Source organism: Drepanopeziza brunnea (genome assembly GCF_022702325.1).
Source record: "Drepanopeziza brunnea f. sp. 'multigermtubi' strain 214-2 chromosome Unknown ctg4, whole genome shotgun sequence".
NCBI lineage: Eukaryota > Fungi > Ascomycota > Leotiomycetes > Helotiales > Drepanopezizaceae > Drepanopeziza > Drepanopeziza brunnea.
The window spans coordinates 2930533-2949732 of record NW_027094067.1 but is presented as its reverse complement, the minus strand read 5'-3'; the positions used below and the strand labels follow the sequence as shown (position 1 = coordinate 2949732).

Genomic DNA, 19200 nt, shown 5'->3' with positions numbered 1-19200 from the left:
GTAATGACAATGTATTGAATATACGGAAGAATGCACCCTTAAAAGTTGATGATAGCCTGCGGACGGACAATAAGCAGAGATTGCTGTCTCGACTGAAAATTCCTGGATTCAGGAATGACAATAACATGCGACGATCCGTGGCTCAGCTCAATCCATTCCAGTGGGAGTTGAGCCAGAGACGGATATAATAGAATCAAGAACCAAGAACCAAGAATCAAGAATCAAGACCCTGGGTCCATCCAGCAGCACGTGACTTTCCAAGCTAGCGAACATCCACCAATTACCTCACCCATCCCCTTCACTTTGATCCAACCCGTCTCCAGGTGTTACGCGTCGCATCCAATCGCACTCACCCTCACCCTCACCCTCATCCTCAACCTCACCCTCACTTCCACCCTCACCTCCACCCTCACCTCCACCCTCCTCACCTCCACCCTCACCCAGCATCACTTTGCGCTCATCCGCCACTCCGTCAGCTAGACCATCTCGCGCCGACAAGCGACCGAGAGAAAACTTCAACTCCCATCGATTTTCCCATCCCCAGCCCAACTTCTTCGATTTTCCCACCGCGCGACAACTCCTACAATGACCGAGGTGTCATCCACCCGATTATACCTGGGCAATCTTCCTCGCAATGGTGAGTGACATCTACGCGACGGCAGCCTCTGCGATATCTTCGGCGTGCGACGAGGCCTACCAAAGATATCCCGCTGACCTCAGAACAGCGACCAAGGCTGATGTCGAGGCGCACTTCAACACCCATGGCACCGGAGAGATCACTGAGATCAAGCTCATGAATGGTTTCGGATTCATCGAGTATAAGGATGCGATGGATGCTCGCGATGTGGTTCCCGGTATGACCGCACAACAACTCCAAGGTCGATACCATATAATAACTTATACTCCGTGTAGCCTTCCACGGCTCGGACTTCATGGGCGAGCGCTTGACCGTTCAGTTTGCTCGCGGTACCCGCAACCGCGATACCTTTGCTGCTTCTGAGCGCACCGCGCCGCGTCCCAGACGTACCCCCCATCGCATGCAAATCTCTGGACTTCCTGGTGAGACCAGCTGGCAGGTCTGTTATTTCCGTTCCTTCCTTCGGACTCTTGGATCTCAAAGAACGCTGCTATTTGAACTACGAACAACATGCTCTGGGACGCCTTCATCTCACAGACCTCGGCATATAGACTCTTCGTAGTCCTGGCCGGCCTTACGCCCTGCTCTGGTGATCAGTACCACTGCAAGTGTGCTAGTACATTTGCCCGAGCAGCTTTGGACTTGGTGGATATCTCTACCTGTATCTGGCCTTTCATATCCTGTCTCGACTTTATTCTTGTAGCTTGTATCTGGACAGCGATCACTTTGCGCAGGATGGACCATCAGACCTCTTCGTTCGGATGGCAACAATACCTGGCGTTTGTACACCAACCTTCCAGGATAACGACTTACATGGATCTGGATATAGGATCTGAAAGACTTCGCTCGTCAATCCAGCCTCGACGTCGTGTACTCCGAGACCGGCCGTGATCGGGATGGCAAGGGGTCAGATAATCTTCCTTCTTTACATGAACATTTACTAAACAAAAACAGCAGCTTTGTTGAGTTCGAGACTGCTCTGGATCTTAAAACTGCGGTAGAGAAGCTTGACGGCCGTGAGTTCAAGGGAGTCCGGGTCACTTGTATCGCCGATGTAAGTTATCTTGTGCCTGTTCATCGACTCGGCTTACCATATCAGACCCAACCGGATATCCCCCGTGACAGAGGTCGATCGCGCTCTCCAATTCCGCGTCGGGCTCACCTTGTTGATGACTATGATCGTCGTGGACCACCATCCCGTGGATACAGCCCCCGACGGGATACCTACCGTGAAAGAAGCCCCCCGCGCCGTGGTGGCTACTATGAGGATGATCGCCGTGGATACCGTTCCCCCCCAAGAGCTCGTGGTCCCGTTGATGACTATCCACCTCCCCGTGGCCGATTCGAGGATCCCTACCGCCGTGACTACCCACCTGATCCATATGTCAATGGCAGAGCTCCTTATGATCGTCCTCCACCAAGAGACTACCCCCCAAGAGATGCTCCTTATGATTATGAGAGACCTCGCCCCCGCTATTGGTACGTTTGCCCCTAGATTGAGCACGAGTATTTGTGTTAACATATCATAGATTCAAGACTGAACAAGTCAATATTAAAGCCTGGTGGGAATGATTTTGACATGGATACATGATTTATCTGCTACTAACGCCTCGTTGATTTCAAAAAAGTCATTGCTTTTCATTTAATGGAGGTTCTGGGTGGGCGCGGAGAGTGTACAATATCAGTGATGGGGGTCCTCTAATGATCAGGCCATCAGCATGCACTCCATGGGAAATGCCGATTGCTTTGCGGGTTTTGGAAGTGTTCCTTTCTTTTTACATGGCCTGGCGAGGCTTTTTTACAATGATAACAACGCCTTCTCGGTATCAAATTCACTCCTCCCGGTTCATTGAAACTCCCTGCTCTCCCCAATATCGCACACGTCAAAGACACCTGTCTCTGGTAGGCCCTTCTGCTTCATCGCTTTCTTAAGCAAGACAGGCGGCTCCAATACATCTTCAGTAGTAAGAACCCACGTTCCCCAATGTATACCCATCGCTCTCTTACAATTCGTGTCCATGAAAATATTAACACTGTCGAACGGATTCGCGTGCATCGCACTCATGACATATCGAGGATCGTACGCCCCGATCGGGATGAGTCCCAGATCAAAAGGTCCCCTTAGGTCCCCAATCTGCTTGAAAGCCGGACAGCGCGGCAAGTCCTTGTATATCTCACCGTAATCATCCACGCCCTTTGGTACTTCGGGCACAGCACGGTATCCCGTGTCGCCGCCAAACCACACGCTCTTGCCGCCGGAGGAGACGGCCCAAGATGCCCACAGCGTGTGACCTTTGTCGAACGCGGTTCGGGCGGATGTGTGTTGGCATGGTAGACACGAGATCTGCGCTGTGATACTGCCTTCTCCATCTGCCGGTGGCGAGGTCCCCGTCTCCGCTGCCGGCGACGCGGTAGAGATCCTTTTCTCGCCCTTACTCGGAGAGAGAGTAACATCGACGTCCTGCCACCAGTCCATCTCGACCACCTTCTCAATGCCACACTCCTGGAACCACTTCTTCAGGCCCAGGCCGACCAAGAACTGCGCCTCGGGGTGGTTCTTGTGCAGTTCCTTGACTGTTGGGTGGGATAGATGATCATAGTGGGAGTGTGAGATGACGACGAGGTCGACGACGGGCAGGGCGGTGATGCGGCATGGTGTCGGCGTATAGCGCTTCGGGCCCAGCCAGGAGAAGGGGGAACAGCGCTCCTCGAAGACGGGGTCGAACAGCACGCGCAAGCCGGACGGGAACTCGACATAGTAGCAAGCATGGCCGAGCCAGGTTGCGCGGAGGGCAGCGCAGGCAGTGCGGGAGGGTAGGAAGGTGGGCTCGATCACGGTGACAGTCGGCGGGGTGGTGTCGGGGTAATTGAGAGAGCCGGTAAGCTTCCTCCTGGAGCGTAGATGGGAGCCATTATTAGCCAGATATTTCGGGTTGTGGAAGATCTGGGGTGGAAGGGGAGACAGGGTGGTACCAGGCCATGGACATCCCGATTTGTGGCCCGCTCATCTCCCTCCAGCTATCCCATGGGTTCGTGAAGCCCTTGCCATCCTTTACGTGGTGTTTGTGTTCCGCCGCGTCTTCTGGTACAGCGCCTAGTGTTGAAGGCGCGCTCACAGTGCAGGCGTAGATCGCCGCAGCCGCAGCTTTCATGCTGCCGGACATGGTGCGCGTGGCTATTATCTTCTGCGCTGGCTGAAGGGTGCATCGCCGGAGGAGAGAGCGGACTAACAAGGAGCGCATTAATTGACAAATGAAGTGAAAGAGGGAAGAGAGGAATAAGGGTGTGTTTGGCTCACAGTTGCAGGTCCGTGCAACTGAGCAGTTACGTAGTAAGTTGATCCTAAACAGGATCAACTCAACTTAACAATAGAAGTTGCACGGACCGAGGCCTGTTTGGCTCGCAACTAGCAAATTGAATAGCAAACTGCAACTTAAGACTTAGAAAAAAAAATTCGTTATTATAATTATTAATTGTTTGTTAATATAATAAACTCGATATCAACAACGCTATTATATCGATCCTTTTAAATTCGAGATTTGCTATTACGAAGGCCCTTCTTGCAAGTCTTTTTCTTAAGTCTAAGACTGTTAAAAAAGTATCGATAAGTCCGATCTAATGCTGTGTAGAAAAATCGCAAGCTGTTCTTTCGTCCGCATATATCGAGTATTTCGAAGTGTAGCTTTGCGTATTAAAAGGTCTTGAATGTACCGAAATCCTTCCCGAGTAACTCTTAATTAACTTATTCTTGATTCGTAATGGGTGGCCTATAAGAAGCTTTTCCACTTATTAAAGGCTTGTCAGATCAGAAGTATGCTAAGGCGTTTTTGCGAAATTGTCTTTATAGCATTAAACGGCAGCGCAAGCTCCGATTGCAGCGATAATAATTTTAATATTGCGATTCCGTAGATTGCGCTTTTTTAAAATAGCTGTCGGAGAAGGCATGATGAAAAGGTTACGTGGTCGAGAATTACCAGAAAGAAAGAGAGTATAGAATAAGAAAGGGGGGGGGGCGAAAAAAGCTTGCAACTTAAGCTTGCAACTTAGGACTTAGAGCTTTTTGCTTAAAGTCCGATTTGTATGGTGCAATTGCAGTTGCAAGGTCAGATGCACACTTTGCGAGATTTACGAGCACGAGCCAAACAGATTGGAGTAATTCTTGCATCTTGACGTGCAACTTAAAGATGCAAAAATATTTTGGTAGTGCAACTTGGCTTGCATCTGCGAGCCAAACACACCCTTTAACGTAAGGAGAAAGGAGGCGAAGAGAAGCTTATTCTTCGAAATAGTGGGACTTGACGCCGCAACTCTTGGGATCTTAAGGCGAGGTCTTTTCCTTGGTGGCCTTGCCCTTGCCTCTCTGACTTGTACTCTGACCAGGCTTACGATTAATTTCGTTAATCTTTGAAAATCGAAAACAAATATTGAAATACTATATATACTTTATATCGGAAATGATCTTTCATATTGATATACTTCTAAAAGCAAGAAGCTAATTGTAGAAGTCAATGCGCTGATTATCATAAGCTGCACGATTATTTATAGCCGACGCAGAAATACCGAATACAATCAAAAAAAGAGATATATATTTCTTCTTGCATCTCTGTAGATCTTGGACCTGCTTACACCTGCTTTACATTCACCTCATTATCTTATTCTTTCGTGAGCTTGTTCCCTCTCGTTAATTCGCTTTACCAAAAGACTTTTATAAATACGATGCTACGATCAGGGTCTATCCTCACGATGATCTTGTTAGCTTTGAGCTTTCTTTCTGTTGAAGCTCAAGGGAGATATATCGTTGGCTATGCATCCCTTATAAACGTAAGTTTCACTTACTTTGTTAAAGCTTATACTCATTACACCGATTATAGAGACATGCTCCACCCGGCGGTGAATTCGACGTATTAGTGGTATCGGGATTTAGAGCTTCCGCAGACCGTCATCGATTAGGATCTGGCATGTATATATGTATGTGAGCTGGTATATATGAATCGTCACTTATGACGCGGAGCTAATAATTCAAATAGCAAACGATCCTAGCACCATAATTGATACGACAGATGGGTGGTATTGTGTCATTTCAGCGGGTAATGGGCTACCAAGTTTTCCCAGAATATATATTCCGGAATATTACGAAAGAATGGATCCGTATGATAGGATAGAGCGAAAGTTTTTATGGAACGAAAGCGAGGAAGTCATCTTGGATTACATCAGGTTCTCGACGGCAGAGTACAAGAGAGCGCTGCGCTTCTCATGGTTTCAACCAAATCCATCTGCCAATTGGAAGCTGGAAATGATGGTTCCAGCAGACCTGCTACGGTCGCCTATTTTGGATCTAAAGGCCGCATGCTTTAAACAAAGAGAAGGTATGTTGAGAGCTTCGAGTGACGTTATTAATTGGGAAGGTTGGGGGATTATAGGATATCGTCGATATCCGGTCGATGACCCTTGGCCCTAATGGAGGGGCTCGTCAATTGTATATTAGAACTCACGAGATCTTTTCCCTGGCGTTCCTCCGCAAGCTCCGGGGCCAGGGGACTTCGCTTCGTAACGGTCGTAGTTCAAGGCTGCCTTTAAAGGCCTTGAACATTAACGCTACATCAATTTCTATATAAGACATGCGTTTTAAGTTTATGTTGTGAAGTGTAAAAGCATTAGCGCTTCATCACCACTCTAATCAAGGCGAGTTCGCGATCTTTGTTGTTCCGGAGAGCAAGAAAAACAAAAGCAAAAGGAAAAGGGGAAAATATTTCCAAAACTGATAAAATATTCTTATTTGCATTATACGTACGCAAATAGAATCATTTTTAAGCTCGCGTTGAGATTACGTAAGCTGCCTGCCATTTACGCCAACCTACTCAATCAAATTATACAAAGAGAGCGTGAAATTAAATTGCAACCTTCAGCCCGGCTGCAAGCTACATAGTAAGTATTCCGGATTTCGCGGTATACTGTAGTACCCCTAATAGTAGCTACCCTAGGTACCATGCAAGCAACTTTTTCTCTAGCATTATATTTCTAGTAGTAGCCCCTTTAAGTACGTTACAAACAGAACGCTCAGTATGATATAGAATATACAAGAGAGGGATTAGAAGAGAGGAGGGGAAGAGGAGCTTATACAGTACAGTACAGAGAGCTGCCACGGCCGCTGCCAGCTTGACAGGTAAAGTAAGACCAGCAAATATTTGTAGATAGACGAATGAGGTCCGGAGTTAGGATACGGCTGAGTCTGGGTCAAGGTCTTGCCCAAGAGGAAACGGGCTCGTGAGAAGACTACCAATGAATTCCCTGGACTTGGAATCCGTAATCAAACGCGGATTTCTGATGATGGCCTCATCTTTGAGGAGAGTGTGATGCAGGTGCAAGATTAGAGGGAGGGCAGTAGGTGGACCGGGTGGCACGAAAACGATGGGCTTTGGCGAATCCGAAATGCGGCGGATAGTGGATTCCAGAGATTGTGGAAAGCCATGCCTATTGTTGATATCTCAAAGTTGAAGACATGTTCCATTCATTGAGCAGTAAAAGAGAGATCCACGTAGTGAACAAATTATATTAGACTTGAGAACTTCATGAATAAATTCACAGCTGGATCATAGGTAGGGAGGAGAGCTTAACAAGAGGTTTACCGGGCCGGCTTTGATCGAGGCCACATCCGGCGGATCGCCTCGCTGGAGAAAATAAATTACGTAATATATGTAGCCCAAATGCCCCTCGTGAACCACAAGGATTAATTCAACATGGTTGCTTGGTGTAATGGTTAGCACATCAGATTCTGATCAGCCTCGCGGCGTCCGAAATTCTGGGGATATTGGTTCGATTCCTATAGCGACCTCGTATCTGGTACGAAACTGGCCTACTGTGATTTTTTCCCTGGTTCCGGTCCTTTTGCCACGTCGGTTGTGCCGGGCTTCTCGAGTGCGGTGGGTGGGTCTCTGTTTTCACTGACTTTCTTTTCGTGAGGGCTTTGGGCTTCGATTATTTTTTGACCACCACTAAAATTGAGCCTACCTATCTATATGCACCCTTAAACTCGGATTTGAGATGCCCTCCCAGGATTTGGGTGTCGTTTGTTCTCGGAACTGCGGACTCGAATCAACTGTAGAAGATGGCCATCAATCTGATAGGAATGTTCTACTCACAAAACACCACTACGATTATACAAATCCCAGAAATTTGTCTAGTGGAGTAGGTAGGCCTTTGCGCATCGGTAGATACTAGATTTCGAATCGCCTTCTACGCAACACTGCTACCTGAACGATATTAAACTCAGGGTAAGCGGCGATCACACCCGAACTTGCTTCATGTTCGAGACTCAAGCGCTCTGTTTGTACTCAATACCGCATATGCACCCCGTCGAGCTTCGTGGACAGAGAGTACTGCGGATATCAGAAGAACAGAAAAGGAAGAAAAAAGAAAGGATTCGGAATGAAGCAAGTAATACGTTGGTTGGCTCAGAGGTTTGGCAATTCTTTGTTTCGAAGGGGGAAGGGATGATAACGACATCTGTGTGATCGGTGGGGTGATGATCATGAGTCTGGGTAGCCTTGATGGCAAGCTTAAGGTACTTCCAAAAGGACATCAAAATGCTGTAAACATACATATCAAGAGGAAACAGATTCGACTTCCTAGTGTAAAGCAAACCACGCCGGCAGTGATGGCGGCCGTAATATGTGTGGGTCGGTAACAAGAAAACGCAAGGCCTGCCGGTGCAAAGCAGAGTTCACGAACAAGATTAAGATTTCTCCCAGCTGCTGTCTCGTACGTAGTATTTACTCGAATTACATCTTACTTGGTCTCTGGGGCGGGCCACCTATCCTCCTCTTCCACTCTTCCGAAAGCGTAGTTTTCTCCTCTACACTCCGCTTAGTCCACTCGATATACTTCCTCCTCTCCTCCTGAAACCTCTTCAACTCCTTCCCAACCCACGTAGCCGTAGCGTCAGCGCACTTCTGACTGGCCTCCATCGCAACTAAATGTCCGATCCCCTTCAAAGTAACCTGATCTACCCTCCCCTCTCTCGCACCACCACTTCCGCCTGGCCCGGTACCGGTAAGCTCCATCTTCAATGCTATTGCTTCAGGCACAGACAAATGGCTCAGCTCTCCGAATATATACAACGCACTGGGTCTCAACTCCGGAATCCTCACAAGCGTATTAAAAGGTTCAGGGCGATAAAATGGGAATTGGGAAGCAGCAGGAGTCTCGTCACGCAGCTCAGGTACCAAATCTCTCTTCACAACCCTCTTGCCGCCCTCGCTAAATGCTTCCCAACTTGGTCTGAGAAACGTAAAGCACTCTTGATGCTTTGTGGTTGTTAGCGTCACTTCTCCTTTCCCACCTGGATGGAGGCTCGCGGGCGTCTCCCGGATGCCGTATTTACACCACAGATCTAGCACTCTTTGGTCCCAGGTCTGATAGAAGTTTGATTTGCGGAACGATGCTTCGGCTTCAGAACGGGACGGCCAGATGTCCCGGCGGAAGGTAGAGGCTTGGGCTGGTTTGGGGCCGAGGGGCACGGATGCGTGTTGTTGGATTACAGGGTCGAGGAGAATCATGGTGGTGAAGAGGCGGGGGTGCATGAGGGAGAGATTAACCAAGCAGGCGGCACCCATCGAGTGGCCGATGCCGATCAAAGGGAGAGGCATTTGAGAGCGGAAGTGGTTGATCAAGTGTAGGAGGTCCCGGGGGTGGTCGCTCCAGGAGGCTAGAAAAGAAGTTTAGACTTGTAAGGGATAGGTTGAGGGATATGCTTACGATCATTGCCGAGAAGATTCTCGTTCATGACTCCGCTTTGTCCTTGTTGTGCCACGTCTGCAATCCAGATACCTCGAATTCTGAAGCCGTTGCTCTTGGAGCGAGCAAGAATGTCTTCCCAGAGTGGTTCGTATAGTTCCTAATATACGTTGGGTTTCTCATTTCCACACTACATGACAGAAAAGTGGGAAAAAAGAGTATGTACGTACCTTCGGGAATGCATTTGCATGCGCTCCAATGATAGTGACATCTCCCTCTCGAGGCTCGAGATTGTCTAGAGGCGTGTATTGCTTGATCGCCAACTTCAACACAGCCTCCTGAGAGTTAGATGTAGCCCGGGCATATTCTCTAATATGCTGACATTCTAATACGTGTTCTTGGACTTTGAACAAGGAGGAGGTCATGATTGACAGCGGGGAAACGGATGGATATGAATTTGACTGCCTGCTGACGATGGAATGTAAACAGAAAAGGCAATAGGCAAGAGCACGAGCAAAATAGGAATAGAATGATGCTTTGTGAGAGGACAGTCATCGATCGATACGGCCAGCCGAGGTATAAGTCGAGGCGCCGATCGGGAACTTCTCCGTCTCCGTATATTGTATCGGCTAAGACCGTAAACTGTTAAAAATGCGTCACCTGACGTGCGGCCGCTACGCTGATTGGGTGCATGCGTTTGAGCTTGGGTCATAGATAGTATTACGTAGTACTACGTAAAAGCCTCGGAAAGCAGCCTTATACCCGACCGTTGCGGAGCGAGGTCCCCTGGCCCCGGAGCTTGCGGAGGGCCGCCAGGGAAAAGACTTCGTATATGTAGTACAAGTACAGTAGTAAGTAGTAATTACGTTAATCTTTTTGATTTAGAAAAGGAAGGTTGCAATACTATAAATAGTCAGCTAAGCGTAAATTCGATGATTTATAGCTGACGAAGAAATTTTGAATACTGTCTAAAAAGGAGATATGTTGGTTCGTTCTCTCGTCTCATGCCAGCGTGCATCGCACGTCGTCCTCATGCAATTGCAAAGCAATGGGTGTGAATGGTATCTGATTTCTGTCTACTTCCTGAAGCTAAGAGCAGGTAACTCCTTCTATACGATTAGAAGGAGTTCTACTGAATGGCTATCTATCAACGTTTACAGGGAAGTTGGGGGTCCCTACGGAGATGCATGTCTCGCTCAGCGAGACATGCCTATCTACCCAAGCGAGGATGTCGATATTGGTGAATCGACAAGATATACTCGTGATTGCGTGAGTATTAATTTGAAAAATTTGCCGTCGGAACCAGCGACTCGGACATACCAGCGCCTCGGATACCAGGAGAATCTACGTATTTGATTAAGAACAAATCAACCACCTATCTTACGCACTTCATTCTTGTTGCATTCGATTCCTCATAGTCTAATTATTGTCCTCCTATAAACACATGTCGAAAGTATAATTTTGCAAGGGCTTTCACTAGAGCTCGAACCAATAAACCTATAACGATTCGGCCTTGAAAAGCGTCTTTAAGCAAGTATTTAGTCTGTGCAGTAGAGTTGATAGAGTTTTGAGCCATTCAGAAACCATCGCTCTACGGTTAATGAGGCTCAACTGGGTCTGATAGGTAGCAGTGTTATACTAGTACATTCTTAGTTTTACAGTCTATCTATAACGCCTATAAAGTTGTATGGATTGATGGTTCTCGTATTTGTTTCGAGGTATTTTGGCTGTGTACATATCAAAACAATCCTATATGTATCAGAATAAGCGAGAACATAAAAACTTGACTACATCAAACACTTCAAGTATTGCATTCGACTACCAACTTGCGTTTAAAATGGATTTATTCTTTGATAATATAATAGTAATTTAATAATTGCGTATATATTTATATTTTCTTCGCGATCAGAGTAATACTTACTGATATACTTTAGTCAGATCGTGAATCAAAACTTTTTTTGAAGTCGAAATTCGACCGATTCTTTACCCCATTTCATATCGTAGCCTTTCTAGTGATATTGATTAAATTTTCACGAACGATAGAAAGATGGGTTAATGTTCCTCAGCATGTAGATAATTTTCATATTAAATTGAAATAGTAGTTGTGAAGTTATTAGTTAATTACGTATACTCTCGCTGTATCCGGGTCGCTGGTTCCGACTTGCTGAGCAAAGCCGCTCAAATTTCTCGAGTAATAAGTAGCTGGCAACCGACGAGTATATATGTTCTTGCACTTGCTGTCCTCTTCCTTTACCGGCATATTCATTTTGGTTAACTCTCATCGTATACAAACAAGATGCTACGATTCGAAGTCCATCTTTGCAATCTTGCTAGCCTTGAGCTTTCTCTTTTACTGTATAGAGCTCCAAGGATTTCTCGGAATCGATGAAAAAAAAAGGTATCGGCTATCCATCACTTTCCGAAGTACAGAGTAAATTTCGCTTGATTTATACCAAGCTTATATTAATTACGCGAATCATAGGAAGAGGCTAAGGACATAAATAAACACAGCAAGCTACATGTAAAGGAATCCGCATGAGTTACTCAATTAGGACCTGGCTGTTACATGGGTGAGCTGATATTTATAGATCGTTATCTATTGCGCGGAGCTAGTAATATAAACAGTAAACGATCCTAAACGCTTGCCGAGAGCAGCAGCGAATTGGTATTGCGCTATCAAAGCGAACGAGAGGAAGCTAAACGTATCGGCAAATTCTATATCCCGAAATCTTACGGAAAATGGCCTTCGAAGATAAAACAAAACCTATGGTTCGAAAGCGAAGAAGTCATTATGGAACACCTCGTGTCAACAGCATTAGGGAAATATCCCCACGCAGCGCTGCGCTTCTCCTGGGTTTCGGGTATCAACTGGCAGCTGCAGATGCTTAGTCCAGCGAAAGTAGTCAATAACGGTGTTCTGGAGTTAAGGGCCAAATGCTTTGAGTCAAAAGATGAACTGAAGGAATTTTCGGACGCTGTCATTGATTGGGACGGTAAGGAAGAATGGCCTATTAGAGGAGTTCGTGGACCGCCGGACATTCTCCCGGTGCCTAGGCGGGACTCGGGCTCGGGACTCGGGAGAGTCATTGGCGGACTAGTGACGAAGTGATAGGATAGAACTGCGATTCGGGAAGATGACATTCCTGGTGCGGAATCGGGGAATGGGAATGGGAATGAGAGAAAGGAGGCGAGTAGGGGGCATTCTAGATGGGGTTCTTGTTTTAGAACTCGGAATGCTTTTTGTTTCTTGTGTGGAGGGAGAGGGAGAGAAGAAACGGCAGATAGAAAGACGGCAGATATAGTCGATAAATATATTACTTGGCCCTCCCCCCGCCACTTTTTATTATTTATCGCCTGTGTGTCTATTGGAGGGTGAGAGATGTTTTGTGTGAGGTTTAGAGGTATTTTATACAGTCCATTAGTCAGTTAGCTAGTCAGTTAGCTAGGTCATCACAATCGACTTTTGCTCTTGAATGTATAGAATAACTGTAGGGTATAATTCTCGGCGCTTTCGTGATTTTTCGGTTGGATTTGGATTTGAACTTGGCTCTGTTCTACTTTGGAAGGAACCCGAAAGCTGGTGGCACACACGTCGCGCGCTGACGCTCATTGATAGTGGCTTTTCTGAAGTCGCACAATCAGAAGGGAGTTGCTCGTCAGTAAATGAGTGACAAACAAGATAAGAGCTAGTTTTTCAAAAAAGAGGTCGAACTCATATCAGAGTAAATACGGTGGGTTACCGTGGTTTACATGAATTTAACTCGGCCGAGCAGATGAGGAGTATTTGATCGAATTTGCCATCGGCTGAAAGTCACGTGCGACTGTTTTTGTCTACTAGCTTACGGTCGCGCTTTCTAACCCAACGCGAACGCGTCTCTCGAGTCCTCGACCAACTTCAATTGCAACCACCCGACGACCATCTCGCCACGGTACTCACCACAACAAATGCCCGCACCTCGCTACTGCTGAAAGATAAAATGGCGCGCGAAAATGAGAATAAGGGCAGTCCCGTGTTTGAGACCTGTATCTTTAAGATCATTCTTAGCAAGGAACTTCCGCGAAAGCAGGCGTTGGAGGTAAGGCTGGCTGGCCACCTCGACCACGCTCCAGAGGGACAAAAAAGGCTAACATTTTGATAGCTGCAGAACACTATTAAGGACCACGCCGGAGAAGTACTGAATTTTGAGCCGGATTTCAACGTCAAAGATGTTACCCACATCATCTCAGAAAACTGCGACTTTCCGCAGTACACCAGCTCGCGAGATTACATGATACCTACTGTCACACCTGCCTGGGTCTCAGCTTCCCTCCTCAAGAACAGGGAAGCACCAATTAGGCCATACAATCCGGATCCCAATAACTATTTTACCGGAGTCACGGTTTCATGCGCCGATTTGCCGCAAGGCGATAAAGATGCGATTATTGGTGCGGTGCTTGCGATGGGTGGCCAGGAGACCAGCAGTGTTACAAAGTTGACGACACATGTATGTGCTTTGAGTGTCGATCATCCGAAGTGTCAGACTGTTAGAGACAAAAACCTGAAGTGCAAGATTGTGCTTCCCCATTGGTATGATGACGCTCTCTACGCATAACGTCGCTAACGATTTCAAGGTTCGATGATTGTCTGAAGCTTGGAAAAGCAATCGATGACAAGCCATATCTTCTTCCCGATCCACCCATTCTCAATGGTGACCTCAGTGGTGATGTTCAAATGGTGTCTTCCGAAGACGTTCGTGGAGCTACCTCGCCACGTCCGACTACCTTACCTATGCCAACCGACTCGCCTACCCGTCCTTTGACTGTCTTCAAGGGCAAGAAAGTTATGATCTCTGATGATCTCGAACTCGGGAACCGACCTCGCGGAGTCATCGAAAATCTTATCACTGGCGGTGGTGGTAGCATCACACAATCCGTACACAACGCTGACATATATGTCTGCCACTGGCGCGAAGGTAGAGACTACGTCTTTGCCTCTCGGTATAAGATTGACGTCGGAAATCTCTCATGGCTATACCATCTAATTGCCAACAATCGATGGACATCACCACTCCGAAGACTGATGCACTACCCTCTACCCAAGGGCGGAATCGCGGGGTTTCATGGTCTCAAGATCACCTTGTCGAACTATGGTGGCGAAGCACGAACCTACCTGGAAAATCTGGTGGTGGCCTGCGGCGCAGAGTTCACCAAGAGCATGAAGCAAGAAAATACACATCTTATCACGGCTCGAAACGGAAGTGAGAAGTGTGATGCCGCCAGAGAGTGGAACATAGAAATGATCAACCATCTCTGGATCGAGGAGAGTTACGCAAAGTGTGAGATTCAGAAGATGACCAAACCAAGCTATACACACTTCCCTCCAATGACTAATCTGGGTGAGATCATCGGCCAAACACAATTCGATGCCGCCCTTCTGGAACAGAAATACTTTCCGAAAGATCCCACGCCTAGTCCTGGAGACCCACGACCTCTGAAGCGCCCCGCGATGAAGGAAAAGGACCGTAACCTGTCGAGGTCAAGATCGTCTGATGTTGATGTTACAATAGGCGGCCAAGATGAGGAGGACGATAGCACCTCTATCAAGCCAATCAAGAAGATGGCTGCTCCAAGGAAGCCAAGAATTTCAGGCGGTGCCCAGCCAATGACTCCAGCTGCAAGAAAACGGACAAGTACAGGGAAGGGGAATGATACACCAATTTCTACGGGTAGCCGGAGTGCGAAGGCACAGGCGATATCCAGACTGCACGTTATCGCACCTGACATTGCTTTGTACGAAAAGGAGAAGAGACGAAAGGGAACTGTCTGGGGTGGAGAGCGAGCTGCTAATGATTACGAGAAGCAAAAGACCGCGGAACGCAGCTCAAGTCCTGCTGGAAAGAATGTAGAGGAAGAATATTCTGCCGAGGAGGACGATGCCGAGTCAGAAACCCGTAACCCAAAAAGACAGCGAACTAGTCTTCCAGCAGTTAAAATCCGACTCCTGATTACTGGTTATAAAGGCTGGCTTGCGAACCCCAGTAAAGAGGACTCCGATAAGGTAAGTTCGACTAAAGCCACCCTGTCTGAGTACTACTGATCAATATTATAGAGGAAATTGAGGGAGCTGGGGATCCTCGTTGTTGAAGACCCTTTAAAATGCTCACATCTTGCTGCTCCAAATATGGTTCGGACCCAGAAGTTCCTCTGTGCTCTGGCAACCGGACCGACTATTGTGACATCCAATTTCATCGAGGCCAGCGTCGGAAGCCGTAATGGCAAAATACCAGCTGTGGAGGACTTTCTGCTCAAGGATGTCGCGAGTGAGAAGAAATTCGGTTTGAAGCTGAAGGATGTCATTGTGCGTGCAAAGGCTAACAATCGCAATCTCCTTCGCCGCGTACCAATATACTGCACGAACGCGATTCCCAACGGCTCGGCAACATACAAGTCGATCGTGGAAGCAAATGGAGGCACGTTTGCTCTGTACAGTGGTCGGCCGACTATCAAGAAAACCAACCCCGAAGACGATGTTGGCCCAGCTGAGCCGGTTTACTTACTCACCGGCCAGTCTCCAGCCGAGAGAGCTCTTTGGCCAAAGTTCGAGCGGATGGCTAAGGAGGGTAACATGATCCCAAGAATCGTCGACTCGGAATGGCTCTTGGATGTTGCGATGTCTCAACAGTACAAGTGGAATGAGGACTATTTGATTACCAAGCGATGATACTGATGAGATTTGGAAAGTGTACATAAGTTTTGTTTCTGGTACGGTTTGCACAGATGGGTCTGGTGGATGTTTGGCAGAGGTAGCCAATACCCTGAATTTGAGCGGTGTGAAGCGTAACGCCTGCGAAATGCGTCTAGTAGTAATCTTAGTAACGAACCAGGCATGCCCACTTGGATAAACTCCGTCCCAATGCACCTTCATCATGTCGTGTCATCCTTTCTCATGGCAAACTTCTAGAAAAACTTCACTCCCTGTTGATCCTCCTGTCCGAACACTTGTGCTTTCCCTCGCTTAACGAGTACACCCAATGCCCTTTGCAGTAAGTCTGGATCCATGCCGTGGAAATCTGTATCTGGTGAGCTGGGCCACGATGTGGGGGAATAAGAAGGAGAAGAACCTTGTGAGATCGTAGCCTCGCTCTCCGTCAGCTCGTAGAGCGTCAACACGGTATTCTTCTGCGCCGTCTCATCAACCTATCAATATCTTTCATCAGCCCTTACTTATCCTCTCCTGTCCACTCCCCTCTCAACCACATGCAACACACCACACCAAAAGAGCGAACCCCCCCACCAAGCAGAAAAAGCACAAAAAGACATCATACCCAGTCCCCAATCAAGCCGGCCCACTCCTCCACATCTCTCCACCAGACCCAGAAAACACTCCCCCCCTCTCCCCCCTTGGCCCCGCCTCCCTTAGCAGTACCCGAATGATGCGACTCGCCGACCCACTCGGCGCGGCCCTCGCGCACCATGTACTCGACGACCTCCTTCGCGTCTTCGCGGCTGAGGCGCTTGCTGATGGCGCTGTTGTGGAAGAGCGGGGAGGTGAGGGCGGAGGAGAGGGCGAGGCGGAAGAGGCGGTGGGCGCGCGCGTAGCTGAGGACTAGGGAGGACCACTTTTGGAGCTGGGAGTGGCGGGTTCTGGGAGGGGAGGGTGTTAGTTGGATTGGATGGTGGGTTTTTGTGCGTGGTCTTGGGGTTGTGGGATGGGGATGGGGATGGGAGATGGGATGGGAGAGGGGTACCTACGTGAGGTTCGGTTGGAGCGTGAAGAAGGGGGGGAAGGAGTAGTGTTTGGGGAAGACGAAGGGGGTGGTGGGCGTGTTGGTTGTCATTATTTATAGTTCAGATATTGAGGATGTGCTTGGAGTTTTGAACATTATGGGTGGAGTGAACGCGACGTACAGAGTAGATAGAGATGGTTGAAGGGAGAGGTGGAGTCGTAGCCTCGTATGCGAGGCTACACATGACCGCTGGCGTGGGACATACCAGCAGTACCGACGAAAGGTACTTGTAAGGAGATAATCGATAAGAAGGCGAGAGGGAAGGTGATAAGGCTTCTTATCGATTCCCTATTTCCGAGCTGCTGCTGCAATGAGATTCGATCAAGCTTTCATTTCAATGCTTGATTGCGAATCAAGAAAAAGATACTGCCGTCGGTGTTCCTGCGTTGATCGCCAGATTTGTTCATCGTCTGGAAAGCTATCTCTGCACTGCAAGGTACTGTAGACCCCAACCAATGGTCCGTGCCCTATAACCTAGGTAAGGTATCTTTATAAAAGATAAAAGTAAAGCCGCTGAACCCGATAATTTGTGATATCGGACAGGGTACGCCGAAGATGGTTGGAGCGAAGTTCGCGGATGACTGGGCGCAACATCGATAGGTATGTTGCGCTGATTTCCGAAGATTTTGGGAGATCAAAGGAAGTAAATCGCAGCGTAATGAGGCGAGGCTCGGGGACAGAGAAAATGATGTTGTTTGTTGTTATTGTTGGGGGAAGTGAGCGGGGACTAGCCGACGGCTCTTCAGTTCGATCGGGGCTGTTGTTCTGGAGAAGTGATTGAATTGTCTGTGAGCTTTGACGAGGGATCTACTGGCTCTTTATATATAGGCTTGGAAGCCTGTGCTAAGACGCTGTACCTACATGTTTTGTACTTATAGAGCCTGGACCGCGTCCTAATTGCACTTGACAACCCCAACGCCTCGCTAAACCCATTGAACAGTAGAAAAACACGCCTATTCCTTCTCTACAGCGCCCATATCATTCATCAACCCATCCAGGAAGGTATCGGCCTGTTTCTTCGCTCTCTTTTCCCCAAGAATCCTCCTCCTCTCCTCAATCTCCCTTCGTCTCTGATCCTTCTTTCTCTCCCTTTCCAGTCTGATCCTCTCCGTCTCCCTCCTCTCCTCCTCCAAGTTACTCATCTCCTGCATTCTGGTCTTTTCATCCTTCGAAAACGCATAGAACCCCACACCTTTACTCCTGATCTCCTTGTCCGCCTCATAATGCGTGGCGTCCGGCGGCGTCAGACTCCTATCCCTCTTCTTCGCAAGTTCCTCCATCTTCTCCAACCTCTCCTCATCAGGATTAAACGCCATCGTCTGCACCGTATCCCCGTAGATAACCTTGCTTGGCATCGCCGGTCTGGCACTCATCCTATCCAATTCCTCGGCTCCTAGCAACTGATTCCGTTTCTTCCTCTCCATGCGCTCGACCTCAGCTCGTGTACCCCTACGCGCCCGCCCGTACTCATCTTCGTAGTCCACCATCTCGCCCTGCCCGTCGTCGCTTTCCACTTCGGAGGAATCGTCGTCGTGACCGCCGCGTTCGGCCCATTTGCGGTCGAAGTCCACTAAGCCTTCCTCGTCGCCCTCAGCGACCACATCTCCCCTTTTCATGCGCGCGTAGATCTTGGCTTTGGCCTCCAACTTCCGTTTGGAGCGCTGCAACACGTTTTCATCGACGCCACCGAGATCCTGTCTTCTTGCGGTCCGGCCTCGAAACTCATCGTCTTCCAGATCCTTGGCTGCGCGCTTCTTGGCATTCTTATTCTGCGCTGTGAAGATGTCGGGTTTCGATTTGGAAGGGCGCGGACGCCCGGGTGCGGTCATCGAGGTGGAAGTTGCGGCAGAGAGGAGGGAGGAGAGGCTAGATTGAAAGGCGAGGTTTGTGGTTGAGGAGAGGGATTTGTACTCCTTCTTGGGGGGCTTAATTCCGTAGAGGTTGCCCGTTTCTGATGCCATACTTTCCAGAGAAGTCGGGGGTCTGAGGCGTCGTCGGCTCGAGATATGATGCTGTAGGGAGCGCTCGAGCTTCTGTAAGGCTGAAGACGCCTCGCCTGCTACG

At 48.3% G+C, this 19200-nt stretch overlaps 8 protein-coding genes across 8 annotated transcripts; 4 read left to right on the top strand and 4 right to left on the bottom strand.

Annotated features, from left to right (window-relative positions):
• Positions 1-585: 585 nt before the first annotated feature.
• Positions 586-2228, top strand: L3040_003462 (uncharacterized protein; the record flags this gene model as incomplete). Its single annotated transcript, XM_066154480.1, has 8 exons — positions 586-637; positions 726-854; positions 913-1076; positions 1467-1543; positions 1592-1691; positions 1737-1764; positions 1847-2116; positions 2167-2228. 8 exons carry the CDS (start codon positions 586-588, stop codon positions 2226-2228), a joined length of 882 nt encoding a protein of 293 aa, XP_066012437.1.
• Positions 2229-2483: 255 nt separating this feature from the next.
• Positions 2484-3801, bottom strand: L3040_003461 (uncharacterized protein; the record flags this gene model as incomplete). Its single annotated transcript, XM_007293862.2, has 2 exons — positions 2484-3528; positions 3611-3801. 2 exons carry the CDS (start codon positions 3799-3801, stop codon positions 2484-2486), a joined length of 1236 nt encoding a protein of 411 aa, XP_007293924.2.
• Positions 3802-5380: 1579 nt separating this feature from the next.
• On the top strand, positions 5381-6095 carry L3040_003460 (uncharacterized protein; the record flags this gene model as incomplete). The annotated part of the gene is made up of 3 exons (XM_066154479.1): positions 5381-5458; positions 5509-5605; positions 5665-6095. The coding sequence occupies 3 exons, from the start codon at positions 5381-5383 to the stop codon at positions 6093-6095; spliced, it is 606 nt and encodes a 201-aa protein (XP_066012436.1).
• Positions 6096-8415: 2320 nt separating this feature from the next.
• L3040_003459 (uncharacterized protein) lies at positions 8416-9795 on the bottom strand (the record flags this gene model as incomplete). The annotated part of the gene is made up of 3 exons (XM_007293861.1): positions 8416-9341; positions 9392-9530; positions 9601-9795. The coding sequence occupies 3 exons, from the start codon at positions 9793-9795 to the stop codon at positions 8416-8418; spliced, it is 1260 nt and encodes a 419-aa protein (XP_007293923.1).
• Positions 9796-12161: 2366 nt separating this feature from the next.
• L3040_003458 (uncharacterized protein) lies at positions 12162-12479 on the top strand (the record flags this gene model as incomplete). Its single annotated transcript, XM_007293860.2, has 1 exon — positions 12162-12479. The coding sequence occupies one exon, from the start codon at positions 12162-12164 to the stop codon at positions 12477-12479; it is 318 nt and encodes a 105-aa protein (XP_007293922.2).
• An 868-nt stretch (positions 12480-13347) lies between these two features.
• On the top strand, positions 13348-16070 carry L3040_003457 (uncharacterized protein; the record flags this gene model as incomplete). Its single annotated transcript, XM_007293859.2, has 4 exons — positions 13348-13446; positions 13510-13937; positions 13982-15407; positions 15459-16070. 4 exons carry the CDS (start codon positions 13348-13350, stop codon positions 16068-16070), a joined length of 2565 nt encoding a protein of 854 aa, XP_007293921.2.
• A 236-nt stretch (positions 16071-16306) lies between these two features.
• Positions 16307-17187, bottom strand: L3040_003456 (uncharacterized protein; the record flags this gene model as incomplete). The annotated part of the gene is made up of 4 exons (XM_007293858.2): positions 16307-16419; positions 16471-16546; positions 16675-16993; positions 17102-17187. 4 exons carry the CDS (start codon positions 17185-17187, stop codon positions 16307-16309), a joined length of 594 nt encoding a protein of 197 aa, XP_007293920.1.
• Positions 17188-18089: 902 nt separating this feature from the next.
• L3040_003455 (uncharacterized protein) lies at positions 18090-19097 on the bottom strand (the record flags this gene model as incomplete). The annotated part of the gene is made up of 1 exon (XM_007293857.2): positions 18090-19097. The coding sequence occupies one exon, from the start codon at positions 19095-19097 to the stop codon at positions 18090-18092; it is 1008 nt and encodes a 335-aa protein (XP_007293919.2).
• Positions 19098-19200: the final 103 nt, after the last annotated feature.